At 37.4% G+C, this 19,122-nt stretch overlaps 1 protein-coding gene across 3 annotated transcripts in view; it reads left to right on the top strand.

The window, feature by feature from the left end:
- CDH6 (cadherin 6) overlaps positions 1-11,140 on the top strand; it is a 113,788-nt gene extending 102,648 nt beyond the window's left edge. For all 3 annotated transcript variants that reach the window (XM_039842736.1, XM_039842737.1, XM_039842738.1), the window contains exons 8-12: positions 702-838; positions 2,704-2,825; positions 3,873-3,990; positions 4,100-4,351; positions 9,352-11,140. In XM_039842736.1, the coding sequence (XP_039698670.1) occupies positions 702-838; positions 2,704-2,825; positions 3,873-3,990; positions 4,100-4,351; positions 9,352-9,842 (1,120 nt within the window). In that variant the 3' untranslated portion in view covers positions 9,843-11,140. The remainder of the gene's footprint in view (positions 1-701; positions 839-2,703; positions 2,826-3,872; positions 3,991-4,099; positions 4,352-9,351) is intronic.
- Positions 11,141-19,122: the final 7,982 nt, after the last annotated feature.

Here is a 19,122-nt window from a genome sequence, read left to right as displayed (position 1 = left end):
CTCATCTTGGACTTTTCTCAGGCACCTCAGTGCTAACATATCAAAATGAGAACTTATGATCGCCCCCAAATCCTGTTCTATCAGTTTGTGTCAGCACTTCCATTCATTCTCAATTCATCCTGTGACTTTTGTTAAATGTGATTTAGATTGTGACGCTCCCCTACTTAGAATCCATTGGTAAAGTCACATCACGCTTAGAATAAATCCCAACTCCTTACCATGGCCAGCCCATCCTTCTACAGTCTATCTCCTGCCCCACTAGCCTCAGCCACACTAGCCATCTTTTGCTTCTTTGAATATTAACAGCTTTAAAAATAAAATGGATAATAGACAAATAGTGAATAATCCTACTTATACACCCATGCAAGCACACACACACACATTAAAGTTCTAAAGTTATAAAAACTTAAGTTAAATTGTAGCAATTACTATACAGACTTTATCCAAATTACACATAAAAAAAGAAACTTTAGTGGAGATACTCAAAATCATGCAACTTGTCTAGTGGGTTTACTATTAAGACCTCAGTTGTAAAGAACTGATTTCTCAGAATATTTTGCTTAATGGTAAGTTACAGATATTCAAATATGTGCTACAGATAGGAAAAAAATCACGAAACAGATATTCTTGGGAGTAGATTTAGGATGTGAGAATAGCGAATACAAAGAAAACCTTTTTAAAATTCTACTCTGCATTTTCAGGTATTCTGTGGATCGACACACAGATATGGACAGAATATTCAACATTGATTCTGGAAATGGCTCCATTTTTACATCGAAACTTCTTGACCGAGAAACACTGCTGTGGCACAACATTACGGTGATAGCAACAGAGATCAGTAAGTCCAACCTCCTACCACTCTTGTCTGGGACTGACAGAGTGAGTGTCCCAGCGAGGGCTGGTGAAACACGACTGAAACTTGTCACCATGTATTGATGACCCCACTCGATACATATGGAGGGAAGGAGCCCCGTAATGATTTGCAATAATGTTTCTTCTAGACGTGTGTTGGTTCATCACGGACTCAGAGGCTAATGTGGAAGTTTAGCAGTTTGGAAACAATAAAATGGGAAGGCATCTGTCGACTGAGGTTGAATGGGTATATGCTGGGTTTGATTCCCAAAAGCTTATAAACCAGAACATTATAGAAGCAGCTGGAAAAAATGGGCTCACAGACATCGTGTGTAGGGGTGGGATCAAATATATTCTAAAATGTAAGCATTGTTTAGAAATCTTTCGGATGTTCATCCTCTAGCTTTCTCTAGAATTTCTATTTCAAAATGGTTACAGAATTAAGAGATACAAATTTTAACTTTTCCATAGTACACCAAAGTGAGCAATGCTAACCATCAAGTAATCAATAAAATGTTTAGGATGAGTTTTATGGCAGTTGCCATGAAATTTAAGGCAAAGGAAAACAGTGCCAAAAGAATGCTTCAAATAAGACGATTATACACAGTTAAAATTGTGCAATGCAAACACAATGCGTAGACCTACGTTCATGAAAGAGAATGATCTTTAAAATATCATTTAAATGTTTAAAAATAGGCTTCTAAATTATAGCTCATTTTCTTAGTTTTTGTTTTTGATTTTAAAAGTACAAAGATTTTTAGCTCAGTTGGGTATCAAGTGTGAAACAGTTCATATTGAATGGTATATTACAGTGTTAGTACCTCCATCTCTCCCCAATTCCTTTTCCCTGTTTAATTTCTCCATAGCATTTACCATCTGACACATTACATATTTCTATGTTTATAGTTTGCTACCCACACTAAATAAAACTCCAGGAAGCAGGATCTTTGTCATATTCTCCAGGTTTTCCAGCATCCCAAATTGTGGCTGGCACAAATTAGCTATTAGATGCTCACTAAGTATTTATGAATTGAACTAATGAATAGACAGATGAGCTAAATGAATGAAAAAAGCTGAGATGAGAGACTCCAACTCTCGATTCTAAAACCAGGAAACCATCTTCCACACTACCCAGGAGATTGTTACAGAAGACAGAGTACTTTGTTTATCTCAGGTCTTCGCACCTCGATTCTTCTCTCTCGTTATCCTACACGAACAGCATGGGCATTGCAGTCAGATAGACCCAAATCTGAATCTAGGCTCCACTCCTTACTCTCTGTGAACATAGACAAAGTACATAACTTCTCTGTGCCTCAGTTTCCTCACCCATAAAATGGGGCAATAATTGTACCAATCTCAGAAGTACGTAAGGATTAAATAAGATAATATAGCAAAGTGCTTAGCACAATGTCCAGGTCTTATTCATCACTCAAACTAAAACGCTAAGACCAATAACAACCATTCATACCCACCACCACCCCTTCACCCCTTCTTCCTTTTGTCTACATTTTCCCATCTGCCTGCTTCATTGGCTTCCTTTAAAATTTGGTTCTAAAGCCAGCCTTTGCAGGATGGCTTTTCTTTATTTTGTGTGATTCTGGTGTTTATTAAACAGTTGCACCATATCAGCACGAGTAGCTTTGTCTCCTAGTTATGGACCACAAGTACTAAACAACCTAATTCTATTTTTTTTTTTTTATGAGTATGTTGGTACATAATGCCCTCTGGTACTCATAGCAGCCTTGAGGAATCTGCGTATGAATGAGAAAGAAGGAGTGAGTGATTGTTGTCTAAAGGGAACTGGTGACCAACATAAAAAATGTCTATTCCTTTCATTTTGGCATGTTGCAGATAATCCAAAGCAAAGCAGCCGAGTACCTCTATATATTAAAGTTCTAGATGTCAATGACAATGCTCCAGAATTTGCTGAATTCTACGAAACCTTTGTCTGTGAAAAAGCAAAAGCAGATCAGGTGAGTTTCATAGAAAGTAAATTAATTTATTCAGATTAATTTAGATCCTCTAATAATTCAGATGATAAACAGAGCTGAGGGCCAGTTTTGAATTATCTATGAAGTGAATGCTAACAAAATTAATACTATAAATAAGAACCAGGATGAGTGTTTAACTTGCATAAGAGAACAAATAGGTTTTAAGAACTGGAGTTCATCAGTCTCAAAATCTATGCTGATTCCAAATCAGTCTTACGTTTTCATTAAAATAGAATAATCACAGCTTTTTTGGAAAAATCTTTATTGGTAAGCAGATAGTTTTAATTACCATATACACTGGAAAGTAATAACTAGAACATATTTTACAAATGCCTATAATTCATAGTTCCGCTTATTTACATTGCCCATCTGTACAAGCAATACAAATTCATGAACGTCTTACTGTTTTACACATTTGTCCCCATCTGAAATAGGTCTTTTCTGCCAGCGATATAAAAATTATGTTACAATTTGTCAAAATAGAAATACACTTCTAAAATACATGTTAAAGTGGGAAGCTGAAGTTATGTTTTATATACAAATTTTCTTTTTAGCTTATTTAAAGTTAATGGCTAATGTATATATCGAGATTGCTAAACAGGCTGTCCAAAAGTGCCTCCATTTTCTTAAGTTGCAATGTTGTCGTAGATCATTTTATAGCTTTGTGTCACTCCAGGGCAGTGTTCCTCAACCTGGGTGATTTTGTCCCCCATGGGACATTTGGCAATGTCTGGGGATATTTTTGATTGCCAAAAGGAAGAAGGTTCTACTAGTATCTAGTGGGAGGAGGCCAGGCTCGCTGCTAAACAACCTACAGAGCACAGGACAGCTTCACAATGAAGAGTTTCCCCTTGTTCTATTTCCAACCCATAAGTTCTTTGCATAGAGTGAATTCATTGCAAATTTTCTAGAGGCCCTCATTTTTAAAATTAAAATTAGAAATCATGTAGTCAAGTAATTTGCTGCAAACCTGTAAGAGACACTTTAAGGTAGCAAAACTTTATGACAGCTTTACGGCTTTGGTTTTAGTTGATTCAGACCCTCCGAGCTGTTGACAAGGATGACCCTTACAGCGGGCACCAGTTCACGTTCTCTTTGGCCCCGGAGGCAGCCAGCGGTTCAAACTTTACCATTCAAGACAACAAAGGTAAATAAGCCCAAGTTACTTGCTCTGTCTATTGACATCTGTGTCTATATCTACTCCCCTCACATGACGCGGTATCCACATAATTCATTGCTCTGCTTTCTGGTTCCAGACAACACAGCGGGAATCTTAACGCGGAAAAATGGCTATAATAGACATGAGATGAGCACCTATCTCCTGCCTGTGGTCATTTCAGACAACGACTACCCAGTCCAAAGCAGCACGGGGACAGTGACCGTCCGGGTCTGTGCATGTGACCACCATGGGAACATGCAGTCCTGCCATGCCGAGGCCCTCGTCCACCCCACGGGACTGAGCACGGGGGCTCTGATTGCCATCCTTCTGTGCATCGTGACCCTACTAGGTAAACTGCTTCTCCCTGCATCTTCTCTCCCCATGCTGAGGAGCACACACTGTCACTGTGACACTCTAGATTTATCCGCCTCCCCCATTAAGGCATACAGCCCAATCTAGGTGAGTGGAGTCATATGCTGAGAATCTGCATTTTTCAACCATGGACTAGTTTTGGCTTGAATATGGCTTTGGATAATGAACAGTTGTGAAACTTGCCCATGTCTTTACCAGCCCAGGGAACCACTGCACCAAAAAAAAAATCTCTTGCCTACCAGACTGGGAATGAACCTCAGGGGGACTTGAGAGCAACATAAATATGTCCTTTCCATTTAATTTGTTGGTTGATATTTAGTCTGACAAACAATGTTTAAAAAGAGGACATCTTCGGGCATGGAGTATAGGGTGAAGGCCCTTTCTAAAAAGGTAAAGTGTAAAACTCAATGGGAAAGCGGGAAGAGGAATGTGATGACTTTTTTTCTCTCATACAGGAAAATAAAAAGCAATGAAATTTTCTCTATCCCAGCAAACTTACTTTGATCTACCCATTTAAATAACTACCTTCTTAGACTTGCTCTATATTGCCATACCTAATGTCTATATTTCTCAGACTCTTAATTATAAAGAACTTCTGTGACCAAGGAAATAAATCTGGGACCTAAAAGAAATGAATGTAATAAAAGCAAAAATCAAGGTCTAAAAATGAAATGAAATTTTTACTCCCAACCAATTAAACATACAAGTTGAGCTCAAAATGCTCAATAGACTCTTGACTGTTAAGAACTAAGAAATCAAATGTTAGTTAATGCAGCCCTTTCAGAAACGGAAGTAAGATTTGTATAACTTGCCTACGCAATGAGAAAAGAAGAGTAAGAAGTTAGAGTTAATCTGGATTACATGGGGGTGGGGCTACCTTTTTTAAAAATGACAACATTTTTAATAAAAGTGACTTTGAGAAGAGTAAAGGAAGACCTACATTCCTCCGAGAAGAGAATGCCTAGGGATCCCTGCTCATGGGCTGCACATTCTGGATCAACTTTCCAGTTATAATAGAAGGCTTGAAACTCCACCACACAATTCTGGTTCTCTTTGTCAGCTAATCTTTGGGGAAAGTATTATGATATGAAGATAAATAAAAAAGATAGTATGCAAAGACAAGTTAGTGTTTCTAGTGGTATGTCTGTAAAAATTGTTTTGAATGAGATGGATATGAATTTTTTTTTAACACCTACAGCACCTGGTCTTCCTAGGTGGTCTCCCATCCAAGTACTAACCAGGCCCGATCCTGCTTAGCTTCTGCTTAGATCAGACAAGATCAGGCACATTCAGGGTAAAAAAAATTTTTTTTCATCGAAAAAAAGGCTATTTTTAGAAGGGCTGGATTGGCAGGCTTGTACTCTGGTAGAAGTCCATGGACTCTTCTGTGGTCTATGGAAGGAGAGCTGACTCTCATGTCATAGAGGTGATTCTTCCTTTCCCTCATCATCTACCCATTTTCTCTTCCCCCTTTTCTTCTTTCTAATCAGCTCCCCAAATCTTCCCTTTTCATTTCCTTCATCCAGTGAATTCACTAGCTCCTCATTATTCCTAATTTGCCTCAGTGCCTCCCACATCTTGTCTAGTCTCGTCAGAATTCTGTACCTAAGAAAAAAGGGGGGAAAATGGGATTTAACCTTTAACTAGACTCATAACATGGGCTAGACACTGGGCAAGGCGCTTTACGAATGTTTTTCTCACTTAATCCTCAGCACCATCTGTTATGTATTTATCTGCATCTTAAATATGAAAACGGAGGCTCCAAGATGTGCAGTCATGTAGCCAAGTCACACAGCTTACAGGTGGCAGAACTAAGTTCCAAACTCAGGTCTTCTCCCCTGCGAGCCCTGGTGCTTCCACATCGCACTCTACTTTCTTTGTGAGCTTATGGAAGGCAAGGCAACTTCCAGGCTGAAAGAGAGCCTGAACTGAAAATGAAACAACTGAAGAAAATGGAAGCACACCTGAGAGTTCGTAAGAGGAGGAAAGCCACATTTATACAGAAGAAAATCTGCAGTCAAGAAAATGGATCATGTGTCATCTGTTGTTTTATTTACAAAAGTAAAACAAGAGTAAAACAACTACTCCATCTCGTGTGTCTATGGTGCTTTAGAGTTTGCAATACGTTCACATATATTAACTCATTCCTGACAACAACACGGGACATTGTGTTACTGCTTCTCTTTTTAGAGAAGGAAATAGACTTAGAAAGGTCAAATCATTTAACTAAATCTAGGTCTGCTGATCTCAAATGCCTTGCTACTTTCCAGTTTTATGATGGGATTTGAGCACAAATTTGTCCAAGAGTCTCCCCCTCTGAAATAATCTTATTGCTGCCCTGTGGTCTGAGGGAGTAGAGAAAGCGGGGTGGGAAGGGCACCTCCTCCCCGCTTTACATTCTCAGAACCTTTTTGTTCCGTGTGCTTAGATCTCACGTTTTCTCAGTTTATAAAAGTTAGCTTTGGAAAGCTCCTTCTAGACAGCTATGCTCTCAAGAAATTCTGTTCATATGTGCATTGGGCTAATAAGAAAAGATATAGGCAGTGGTAGCTGTAGGAGAACTCGGCAGTGACTAAATGCCTTCAAATGACTGAACGTGCCCTCTCCTAGACAACTGCACTTTCTGGAGTGCCTAGGACTGAAATAAAAGATATAGGTAACTTAAGCTGGGAAGAATTAGGAGATGAAAAATGCCTGCTATCTTGCCTTAAATGATGGAAGAAACCCGTGGACATCAGAGTTTAATTCTTTGAGAGTGAGTTAGCTCGATCCTATTCTCTAATCCCAAACACCATCCTTACTTACAACGCTGTTTTGCAAATCCATGTCACTGGCCACACTGCAAAGCAGTATAAAAGGTACATTGTGAGCATTCCTCTGCCCCAAGCCCTATAATTTTCCATCCACCCAGATCTGAGAATAAAGTGAAGGCATGCAGAAGCATCCGTAACCTCACATGAGGTGGCCCTTCCCTACTTCTCTCCTCCCCCTGCCCCCTCTGGTCCAGCCACAGTGTCCTCCGCTGTTCCTCAAGCACTGCAGGCACACTCCCTCTCCAGGGCCTTTCTTCTAGCTCCGTCCTCTTCACCAGAGAATTCTCTGGTTGACTCCTCAGGCCTTTGCTCAAAAGTCACTTCCTCGATGATGCAATCTCTCCCCCCAAAAAACATATACAGCCTCAAAATTCTTCCTTATTCTGCTCTACTGACCACCTAATAATTTCCTTATCATGCACATTGTTTATTTTCTGTCTCCATCCACCAGCACCACCAGCACCACTCCTGCCCACCTTGTTATGGTGCAGGTCTTCATCAATTTTTTTTCATTAATAGTGCCTAGTACTAAACCTGGCACAGATTAGACACTACATAAATATGCAATGAATGAATGAATGAATGAATGAATGAATACCCTGAATCAGTGTGACAAATGAGGCATCAGAATCCTCTCTGGCAGTGAAAGAGAACATGTACAATTACACAATCACACATTTGAAAATGGCCAAACTGTATTTCCTTCAGAAATAGTCTATAATCCAAACATGCATCAAACCATGGTACTTAAGAGTACGGGCTTTTTAGTCTGGCTGACCTGAATTTCAATAGCTTGTATGTGTGACATCTCTGAACCTCAATTTCCTCTATGTAAAATGGGATTATAATGATGATACCTATTTTGTAGGGCTATTATGATAATTAAATGAGATCAGTATGTAAAGCCCTTAGCCCAGTGCTTGACACATAGAACTGTCTCAATAGATAACCAATTATTAATACTATCAATATCTGAAAGGTTAATATATAGACACATGGGTGTGCATGTATCCATTAGTATATGGGTGGATACATATATCCATTAAAAGCCATTATTCAGTAATTCTTATTAAGAGAGTTCAATTTTCGTAGCTCATAAAAATGGGACCATGTTATGAATAAGAGAATAAAGAGACATTATTGGTACTTCCTGTAATAAACTCCCCTGGACAAACCCTGTTAAACAATGCATTTTCTGCCCTGGATACCTCTTTTCTCTCTAAGCGGTTGCTATGTTTTTACATATGTCCATTTGTAAATGTGTCTCTCTATAGGTAGTCAGCTGTGTTCTTTCCAGCCAGCTATGAAGAAACATCAGGAGCTATTTTAAACACAATCCTTGTTTTGCCTTTAATTGAAGTAAGAGGGAGAAAAAAATGCATATCCGGGTAACAAACTTACAGAACCTGAACCTTTGAAGGATTTTTTTTTTTTAAAGTTCCCACTGAAAGTATTTATTTTGTTCAGCTCAAGCAGAAATAATCTGACATGCATATTATTACCTGACCCTTCGAATGGGCTGATCTTGAAGTCCAGACTGGCTTTCCGCATGGTATCTGGGTCTCTCCAGGTGTTATCTGTAATATTTCCTCATATGTGGGAAAGGTATGCAAATATTCACAACTCCCCTTTGGGTTTTAAACTAATTTTACACTTTTCTCATGAAAACAGAAAAGAAGGCAGAGCGCAAAAGTTATTTTAGATCTGGAGTTATGCAAACCCTTTGGCGCGTTCGGAAGGTGCCAGCCTTGTGCTCTTCGGCGGTTTCGGAGCATGTTAGGTGTTCAGCATCATTCGCGCTCCTACACCAGTATTCTCACGTTGCTGAGCTTTTTTTTTTTTTTTTTTTTAGTAGCATTTTATCTTTTTTCTTACTTTGAAACTAGTTTGCCATTTCAAAGCAGAAAGGAACTACTGACAAAATATGACAATGTTTTATCTTCTACTTAAAAATGTAACCTTCTCTCAAATATTTACTCCATTTCTTCGGGTCCTGGTTTGATGGTGCATGAAGGTGAGTGCATCCTTTAAAGAAAGAAAAGTCGAGTCTGCACTTTCCCAGAGAACTTTCAAAACTTCATATTGGCGGCCAGTGTTCCTTCCTGGCATTAATTGGGTGGCAAATTAACTTTCCCTTTCCTTTCTGTTTTGGTTCTGCTTCCAGTGACGGTGGTGTTGTTTGCAGCTCTGAGGCGGCAACGGAAAAAAGAACCTTTGATCATTTCCAAAGAGGACATCAGAGACAACATTGTCAGTTACAACGACGAAGGTGGTGGGGAGGAGGACACCCAGGCCTTTGATATCGGCACCCTGAGGAATCCTGAAGCCATAGAGGACAGCAAACTACGCAGAGACATTGTGCCCGAAGCCCTCTTTCTACCCCGACGGACTCCAGCAGCCCGTGATAACACCGACGTCCGAGACTTCATTAACCAAAGGGTAAAGGAAAATGACACGGACCCCACGGCCCCACCCTACGACTCCTTGGCCACCTATGCCTACGAGGGCACCGGCTCAGTGGCCGATTCCCTGAGCTCGCTGGAGTCGGTGACCACGGATGGAGACCAAGACTATGATTACCTTAGTGACTGGGGCCCTCGGTTCAAAAAGCTCGCAGATATGTACGGAGGGGTGGACAGTGACAAGGACCCCTAATATGTTGCCTTTTTCATTTTCCAGTACGACACTGAAATATGTGAAGTGGCTATTTCTTTCTATTTATCCACTGCTCCGTGAAGGGTTCTCTGTTCTGCCCGTTCCAAAAGTCAATGGCTGCAGTCGTGTGGATCCAGTGTTAGAGACTTTTTTCTAGTACACTTTTATGAGCTTCCAAGAGGCAAATGTTTATTTTTTAGTGCATCCAGTTAACCATGTCAGCCCAACAGGCACCATGCTGGAGGAGAAGACAGAGAGTAGTAACATGCTCAATTCTACTGACCTGGCCTTTTTTTGTACTACCCTCTATTGACTCAGGTCAGCTGACTGCTCTGACTGTACATTTCACATGCTAATGGGATGAGGGATTGTACTTTAATGATAAAATATAGTTTTCATAAAAAAAAATGAGGGAGGAACAACTATGAAGTCGTTCCTGGTATATCAACTCACAAGGAGATAATGAACTATATATGGGTGTGCATGTCTGTCACGAAGAATTTAAAATGACATTTGCCCACCCTGTTTGTTCTTCAAAAACCTTTTCTAGCACCAATGATTATTCAAAACATGAAATTCACCTATATTTTAAGATTCTCATTCCTCTTTAGGAATAGAAGCGAATTAAATGGTAACATTCAAAAACAATAACCAAAAAAATAAATAAATAAGGCCTCATTCCTCACTGCTAACTCATAATTTGTTGTATATTAGACATGCAAAAGTTTGCCCTTGTACCATTCAAATGGAAAGGGAAAATAACTAATAATGCTAACAAAGGAAATACTTAGTATATTTTAAAGTTTGGGCCACCAAATGTACCACAGATCACTTGAAATTTTTCAACCATCAGGACGTTAATTACAAATAAGTTTAATTATTTAAAAGTTCTTGAAGGAACTTTTCTGAGATACATTTTAACTCCTTGTCTGTAGTTGTCAGTATTATCCTAATATATACTTGAAAGTAGCAGTGTGAAGTACAATAATTCGTATTCTTTAGATACTTCTTATAAAACTAAGTTGCATTAGTAAAGATAGACTAAATAAAACGTAAATCCCGCTCTTGGAGTTTAATAGGGTGGTGAGGGCCAGCCACACTTGAACCTGATACCCTATCCTTCACATTCAGAAACACCTATATATTTATATAATGTGATAGATATAGACAAACATTGAAATCACAGCAAAAACCTGCATATGACATGTTTGGAGGACACTTAGAAAGGGAAAACTTGGATTTCCTTCAACAAAAATGTCTCAGATTGTAATTAAAATAATAGTTGACTTTCAAAAGCATTAATATTTTTTTCATTGTTTTTAATTTTGTTTCCATGGCAACCCTGCCATCCTGGTCTTTGAACTAATGATAAAGTAATGGTCTCAAACTATGACAGAAAAGTAATGTACAATCCATCCAATCTATTATTTCTTTAATAATGCAATTAGCTTCATAGTTATTATCCAGAGGACCCAACCGAACTAAACTAATTCTTTTGGCAGGTTCAAATCATTTATTTAATATAGCCGTTCTAATGATTTTTATCATTAGAATCTGACTTCCAAAGTACTATAATGAATTCATCCTTATTTTGAAAACTTAAAAAAAAGGCTATGTATATATATATACATATATATATGTATATATATATATATATATACACACACACGATATGTACTTAAGAATATGCTGACTTCAATTATTAGTCTTAGGGATTTATTTTCAATTAATTTTAAGTTTCTACAGGTAATCTTAGTGTTATTTCTACTTGGAGATAATGTCATATCAGCACATATTTTCCATTTGGAAACACACTTGTTTAATTAAGTTTTAAATGGGTGTATTACCCAGGAAGTAAAAATGCCACCTTTAAATAAGAGAAATGCAGTGTTCGAGTTACCCATTTAGAGTGAAAAAATTTTACAACCATATTATTTCTTGTGTTTCCTGAATGGTTTCCTATTTTGTAAAGGATTTCCTTGCATACTAACAAGTATTTCATGGCTTGGGTCATTTTCTGCTTTCAGGGTTTCCTTTTGCTAGTTCTCCATACACACACACACACACACACACACAGGAATGCAAACAAAATAGTACAGGAGGACTTCACTGTAATGAATCGATACATATCATAGTCACAGGTAAATATCGAAAAAAGATAGTTTAGTGAAGTTAATAACTAGTTATAGCAATAGCACAGCACCTTAATCACATGACTTACTGTAAAATTAAAGAGTTCTCTATCCTTATGTTTCATGTCATGTAACAAATTGAATCAAGAAAGATGGTCCTATAAAAAGAAAGCTATCATCAGAAGTCTTACTTTTGAACTTTCGGTGTTAATTGGAATGGCTGAGGGTTGATACTAGCAACTTCTAATGTTCAAGGGTAAGGTTTATTCTCTCCTCGTAATGCAAGTAAGTAGTTTTGTAGTGAAATATTTGAAATGTCATTGGCAGGGTATTTTATCCCATCCTGAAGATGATAAAGTGTACCAAGAACAGGTTATGACTAAATATTGAAGTGTTTCATTTCTTACCGCAAAACTTGATGACGAATTGAATCTCTAAGAAATTGGATAATTTGAGACTGACGCTGAATATTTAGCACTAGGGTCCTGTAAGTATTGAGGTAGAGTAATATTTTCCTCCAACTAAGACTCTTTGACATCGTGGAAACAATAAGAGCCACAGTTCCATCATTCTATAAGGGTCTAACTTCCTTCCCACGAAGATATCAGGCAAAGGACCAGGGTCAATATGAATGATCACTGGAGAAAAAAATTCGTTTTCAGCTCACTTTTCACATTGTCTCTCTCATGATATTAGATGTTAGTGATGAGAAAGATGGAAAGGGGGAAGAGGTAACATTTTTCATATTTGCTTTAATCACTGAGAAACTTAAATTCATTAAATATAAGCAGATTGCTTTAATGGGTTGTTTTCAGGACATTTTTTCTCCTCTATTCAAAGGGGAGAATTTTTCTAAACCATAAAGATGTTCACTGGAATAAGCCAAAATTTTAAAAATATTAAGCCATTGTGCATAAATTTAAAGCCCCTTCACTTCATGGCCACTTTCTGCTGAAAGGCCTCGAAAATATTCGTCCCCAAATAAAAAATTAAATCAAATGGGAGAGAAGCAAAGATGGTTCTACAGAACCATATGAGAGGGCATCTGGGCACAGTAAATATGTTTTTTTACAGTGCTTTCTTAGCTTTACAGTTTAGGTGCATAAAGAGAGGTTCAGATACAAATTGTCTTCATTTTCAGATGAAATAAATCCTGGCAATTCAGTTTTAACTCAGCATAAAAATTTTGTGGTTTAGTTATCATTTTCAGCTCTTAAAAAGTTGTGCAAAAGTCCTGAAAAGCTGAATCTTTATCTTAGAAGCATCCAAATTTTATGGTCTGAATTAAATTTAGAATGTTTCCATTATTTTCATTTTCAAGTACATAAATTTTAGATGACCTGATTGGTTGAACAATACCTTATATCAAGTGTTTTGCCTTGCAATGGGTATTTTATTGGAAATAATAATGTATAAACTATGATTGGGTATTCCTCAATTCTGAATACTTGAGGAACGTGAAAAATATGCAGTTGAAAAGAAAGAACTGACTCCTGAAAACAAACTAAATATTTAAATCAGGTATAGCTACATGCATTTTCCCTAAGAACTGAACCACCAAATAAATTACTGTATCCTAGTTATTAATTTTGAAGTAGTGAAAATACTTTAGAAAAACGCTCTAAAAAGTCACAATCTCCACTATTTTGAAAGGTATCTGAAAAATCATGTTTGTGTACTTTTAGTTTTTATGCTTTTATCTAGATGAAATCTGTTTTGAATTGTGACAGAATCAAAAGTCTAAGTCCACTGTGTTTACATTAACACTACAACTCAGCCTTCTTTATCAGATTATAAGAGTGGAAAGAACAAGACTTTGTGTGCGGATGTTCAGCAAGATTAATTTTTCCAACAAGCAGCTTTCCTTTCCAAAGAGTACAGAATTCCAGTACGGTCCCCTTAAAAGTTCAGCGCTGTTACAATGGCAGCATTTTTAATCTTCCTTTGGTATCTTTATGGAATAATTTTATAAAGGGATAATTCTCTACTAAAATATATCAGACCCCAACCATACTCAACGTGCAGGGCAATACTCTCTTAGAAAAGAAATACATTGACTCAATACTCTTGTTAAAAGTTAATAAAGAAATAGCTCATTTTTAAAGCCACAAGTTTATGGTCTCTGCATCGTCAATTTAATTTAAGCATTGCTGAGACAATCTTTAATCTACTCCCTGTTTTATAATACCTTATTTATGGTGCATTTTCATTTTTTTAATTTGGGGGGAACATTAGCCTGACAGAGCCAGCAGATAAAAGTGCCGAAAAGAGGTCAAATAGAAACGAAGCCTATTACCAACTATATTTCAGACAGGACCAAGGCACTTACTGAGAGAGCTACTGGGTTATTAGATTAATTTCAAAAGAGCTTTTACAAGTTACTTAATTCTTTTTTTTTTTTTAAGCCCATGCACCATAAACTCAAATTTTTCTTCAAATGGGGTTAATTTGACAAATAAGGCATGGACCCAGCGCTGTGGAAAAAGCATTCCACTATAATGAGAGCTTGCTCTTTCTTGCGAGACTATGCTATATATGTAAATATATCTAGAGGCACCTTCTATAAGCTTTTAGTTTTCTATGATCTATTAGTTTAGTGTTTATTAAGGAATTAAATGTATAGAATTGCTAGGCATTCAGGGGGAATGCTATGTAGCAAAAGTAAAACTGATCTGCTTGGAAGAAATATAAGAACGCTTCGAAATCACTGTACTTTTATGTTTGTGATTATTTTCATTGCTGTGAAAGTAAACCACGTAAAAATAGGCCTTATAATAAATGCTACATGTGTCTTCAGTCATACCAAGCTAAGGCCATTTGGCATTCTCCTACTGTGATTTGTGATTTTAAACTCAAAAAAATAAAAGCTTCTGGGTATCAATTGTTTTCAATTAAAAATACTCCCAAGTATAAATTGAAGCTGATGTCACCCCTGGAAATTTACTGGTTGGAGTGCTCAGTTCATGTCATTTTTCTCACTATTGCTTGTGTCTTTGGCAATAAGAACACCTGATGAAAACCATCATTGCTCAGCTTTCATCAACATTTCTAGCTAGGGAGATTTTTATAACTTCACAATTTATATGAGAAAGTTTCCTGTACTAGAAGAAAGGGGTTGAGACAATTACCTTTCAGCTTAGTGTGGCCAGGCCTTTTACTGTAGTCCAATGGCAAATATACACTCCTTGAAATGGCTTCTTTTATTTCCCTTTGTTTTCTTAGAAGTATAAATTTGAAAAGAATGCAATTTAAAAAGTGATTTCTCACAAAGAGTAAATATGCCTTTTGCAAATCAATTTTTGTAACAAGTTATTTATATGATATTACTTAATAAACTGGTTTTTTTTTCTAACTTGTTTTTTTTTCAATTCTCTCAAGCTATTGTTTGTAATCAGAGTTTTTAAAATGTACATCTTAAGGCACACTTTATCTTTCCAAATCTGTTTAACCTCTCAGAGAGCTAACTAAAACCAACTTGTTATATGATAATTAGCTTGTAAACCATAGTTTCTTCCAGCCAGGAGTATATATCATTTGCACTGCCCTGCAGACTTCTTACTGGTGGGACACCAAGAATTCTGCTGTTATTTATGGAGTTGCTACATTAAGAAGAAAGTTTTATCCTCATGGTAATTGCTTTAGATAAAAAAAAAAAAAAACGGTTCTATATTTTCGCTCACCCCAAATCTCCATCCTTTACTTCACTCCCATAAAAACAATTGTCTATGGATCTCTGATTTAAAAAAGAAAAAAGGAAAGCAAGAAGCAAACCAGAGAGAAATAAAAATAAAATGCTTCCAGCATTCTGATACTATGAGGAAATAAAATGTTTTTAGTATATTCGGAGCTATAATATTTTACATGCTTTTTTAAAGCTGCCTCCTATTTCTACAGAGGCAATTTCATCATTTTTTTAACTAGGAGAATTCATAGCTTTGCAAAGATTTTCATTTATTCATTCATTTGTTCAATATATAGTAGGTATTCTGCTATATGCTATGGAATATTTGACTGTAAGCCAGACAGTTATATTTTCCTTCCTCTCTAGAAACTCATGGTCCAGGAGGAAGGGCTGCCATAAGTACATTGTTAAGTATTATAAGTACATAACTATCGTACCCACTAGAAGGTAGCATGGAGATACCTTCAGAGAGGTGCAGATCAAAGTGTTCAAAGGAAGGAGAAACTTTCTGCCCAGGAGGAGAAGCGTGCAAAAGGTTTAGGAATTAGTAGTACTGAGATAAAGGAAGATAAGAAATCAAAAAGAATAGCTGGGAAAGAGAGAAAAGAGAGGAATGTTTAAGCAATGCCATTGATCTCAGCGGAGGTCCCTGAAAGAGGACCAGGCTTGGAAAAGTCATGTGGCACCAGAACACAGAAGATCACCAATGCCAGAGCAGCTGATTTTTGATGTTTTATTTTTGTTTATGTTATTTTGCTGTTTGGTTTAAAGTTAACCTGGCAGGGAACAGAAATCCATGGAAAGGAATGATGCTATTAGAAATACACTTTTTGAAGGGTATGTACATTGTACAGTAATATGTACAGGATGCTAGAGCCAAGCCCCACCATGCTCCCAGCTCTGCACTCTCCCCCACCACTCCACCTCCCAGGCAGGCAGAGTCTACAGGATTTGGAAATTTCCTTGACCTGATGGTAACAGGAGGTACAATATGCTATCTCAAGGACACAGTTTAGGAAGCAGATTCCTGCAAACATTTAGAAAGCCTAAGCCCTTCCCATCACCATAACAAACCACTTCCCATTATATTATTAGTATGAATGAGAGTAATTCACTCTAGCTGCTGCAACAGATAAAATCCAAAATCTCTAGAAAGTTTATTTCTCACTCTTAGGAGTTCAGGGTAGTTATGGACCTTTCTCTCTCTTGTAGCAATGCCATTTGGAACACACTACTCCAAGGTTTAACGTGGCATGGGAGGAGAGTTTGCTGGATGACCTTATGAGATGTTTCTGTGGGGCAGGGCCTATATGTGGTTTATGACACTTCTGCTCACATTTCGTTGGCCAGAACTCAGTCGTATGGCCCAAACTAACTGACAGAGGCTGGGAGATGTACACACACAAGCACATGTGTATCTGGCGAGCAGACCTATATGTATCTGCCACATAGTTTAGTCTCTGCCAATCTTGCACTATCTTTCCCAATTTCCCCCAATTTAAGTCACCATAACAAGCCATATCCCATAATAATCATGAGGATGTTATCAGAAGAGCAGGTAGGAAGTCATTTAAAAATTCAACCTTCAAGCTGGAAACCTCTTTAAGAGGTTTTTTTGAACCATCCCTGACCTCAGCACCCAAGGTAGACATTTCTAATCAGTTGCCTCATGAATCTCCTAGATGTAGAAATGTCCCAGCAACCATCAACAATAGAATAATGTTGACCTATTTGCCATCCCAAACCTCAGAGTAAGTTCTCCAGTGAAAGACTTGTTTTCTTTCACTCTGTTTTGTTGACTACTCACCACTGACATTTAGGAAGAATTTCTTCCCAAATCTCTTCCTGAGATGATGAAAAACTTGGACTAATTAAGGAAGCTAAAAGGCTCAGCCTGCCATTATAATTGGTTTGCATCTTTATTTCACAAATCTGAGCCAACAAGTATGTATCCCTTTGTCTGAACAATTCAGATATTAATTTCAGCACGGTTGATATATCTCCCCTCAGTGATACTCCTGAACCTTTCTTTACATTCATTCTGTAAAAGTCATTTGAGAAACTACTATGGACCAGGCACAGATCAAGGTGATAGGGATAAATGGGTAAAATAGACAGGCACACACCCTTCTCTGTGCATATCTGCCCTCAAGGACTGCCATGATTTAATTTCCCATTATTAATCTTAGTTTGCCTGACTAAACATTTTATGCTGAATGACATCCTGATTCTTTAGATCACTTTTCTAGGCCTCATATTCCTGAATTCAATAATTTTTCAAATATGCTATGAATAGATATGGCTTTTTAAAAGAAGTAGATTGTCTCCTACCTCTGTCTATAATATACTTATCCTTGTTTTTAAATGTCTCCCTTGACATATTTGATCATCTTTATTGCTTCCTGAGCCATCTAGTCTCAAAAACTTAACTTTCAATGGCAAATATGTCTTGTTTGCACATTGGTAAGAAAATGTCTCCTTATAGTCAGTAAAAGATAGGTTTTATTAAAGCTTTTAACTTTGCTTAGCTGCCTGATAATAATGCCTTACTTTTATATAGCACTTTAGAAATAACTATCATATATATGACTTAATATAACTCTCACAAAAGCCCCGTACAATAGTCTGTGTCATTCCACTTTCACAAAGAAAGTGGGGTCATTGGTCCTTAGGTCCCATCACAGGAACTAGAATTAAACTCACTTCTTTTAACTCAGGTTCTGCAAGCTTGCCATTAAACCCCATATTTTCCTCTTTGTATGCATAGTCCAATCTCACCCATTTGAGAGAAATATTTATTGATAGGAAAAAAAGACTCTTTTGTCCTTTATACAAATTCAGATGAGCCTGGACTCTGCTGATGGCTTCAGCCACAAAGACATTCTCTCTATAAGATCAGGCCAAATGCTCTGTGAAGAAAAAAGAGGCTGAAAAGCAAAATTCTGCCTATTAACCCCAATTACCCAACTGATGTCAGTTTTAAAATTAGAACAGTGTTCCCAAGGAAAAACATCTCAAAGAAATATAAAATTCCACCCAAGACTGCAAAAGCATTAATTGTTTATATAACAATAATCTTGACAGCATCGATATTTCAAACATCAAATTGTAAGCCTGCTGTAGGGTGGCAATGCCCTAGAATAGGAGAGGAAAGGCATTAGGACTTCCTGTCACTTCCTAAGCAATTCTGATTCTATGACTAAAGGAGCAGTGGTGGAGGAAGAAGGGAAACTTGCTCTTGCCATGAGGACCCACTGAATCCCGGTACCCAACCCAGTAACGTTGTGTCTGTGGTACCCCAGAAAACCCAACTATCTAGTTAGGTGATGTCGCTGTGGCATAGCAGTAGCTACAAATCTTGGTTAACAAACTAAAAGTAATGTATTTTCCATATTTTTCTATAACCGTATTTGGTTTCCATTTTGAACCTTTAGTTCTGTTTTGAACTTTGAGCAACAGAAACTCG

Source organism: Pteropus medius, unplaced genomic scaffold (assembly GCF_902729225.1).
Source record: "Pteropus medius unplaced genomic scaffold, Ma_sr-lr_union100, whole genome shotgun sequence".
Lineage (NCBI taxonomy): Eukaryota > Metazoa > Chordata > Mammalia > Chiroptera > Pteropodidae > Pteropus > Pteropus medius.
The sequence above is the reverse complement of the archived record's forward strand: the minus strand, read 5'-3'. Positions and strand labels throughout refer to the sequence as shown.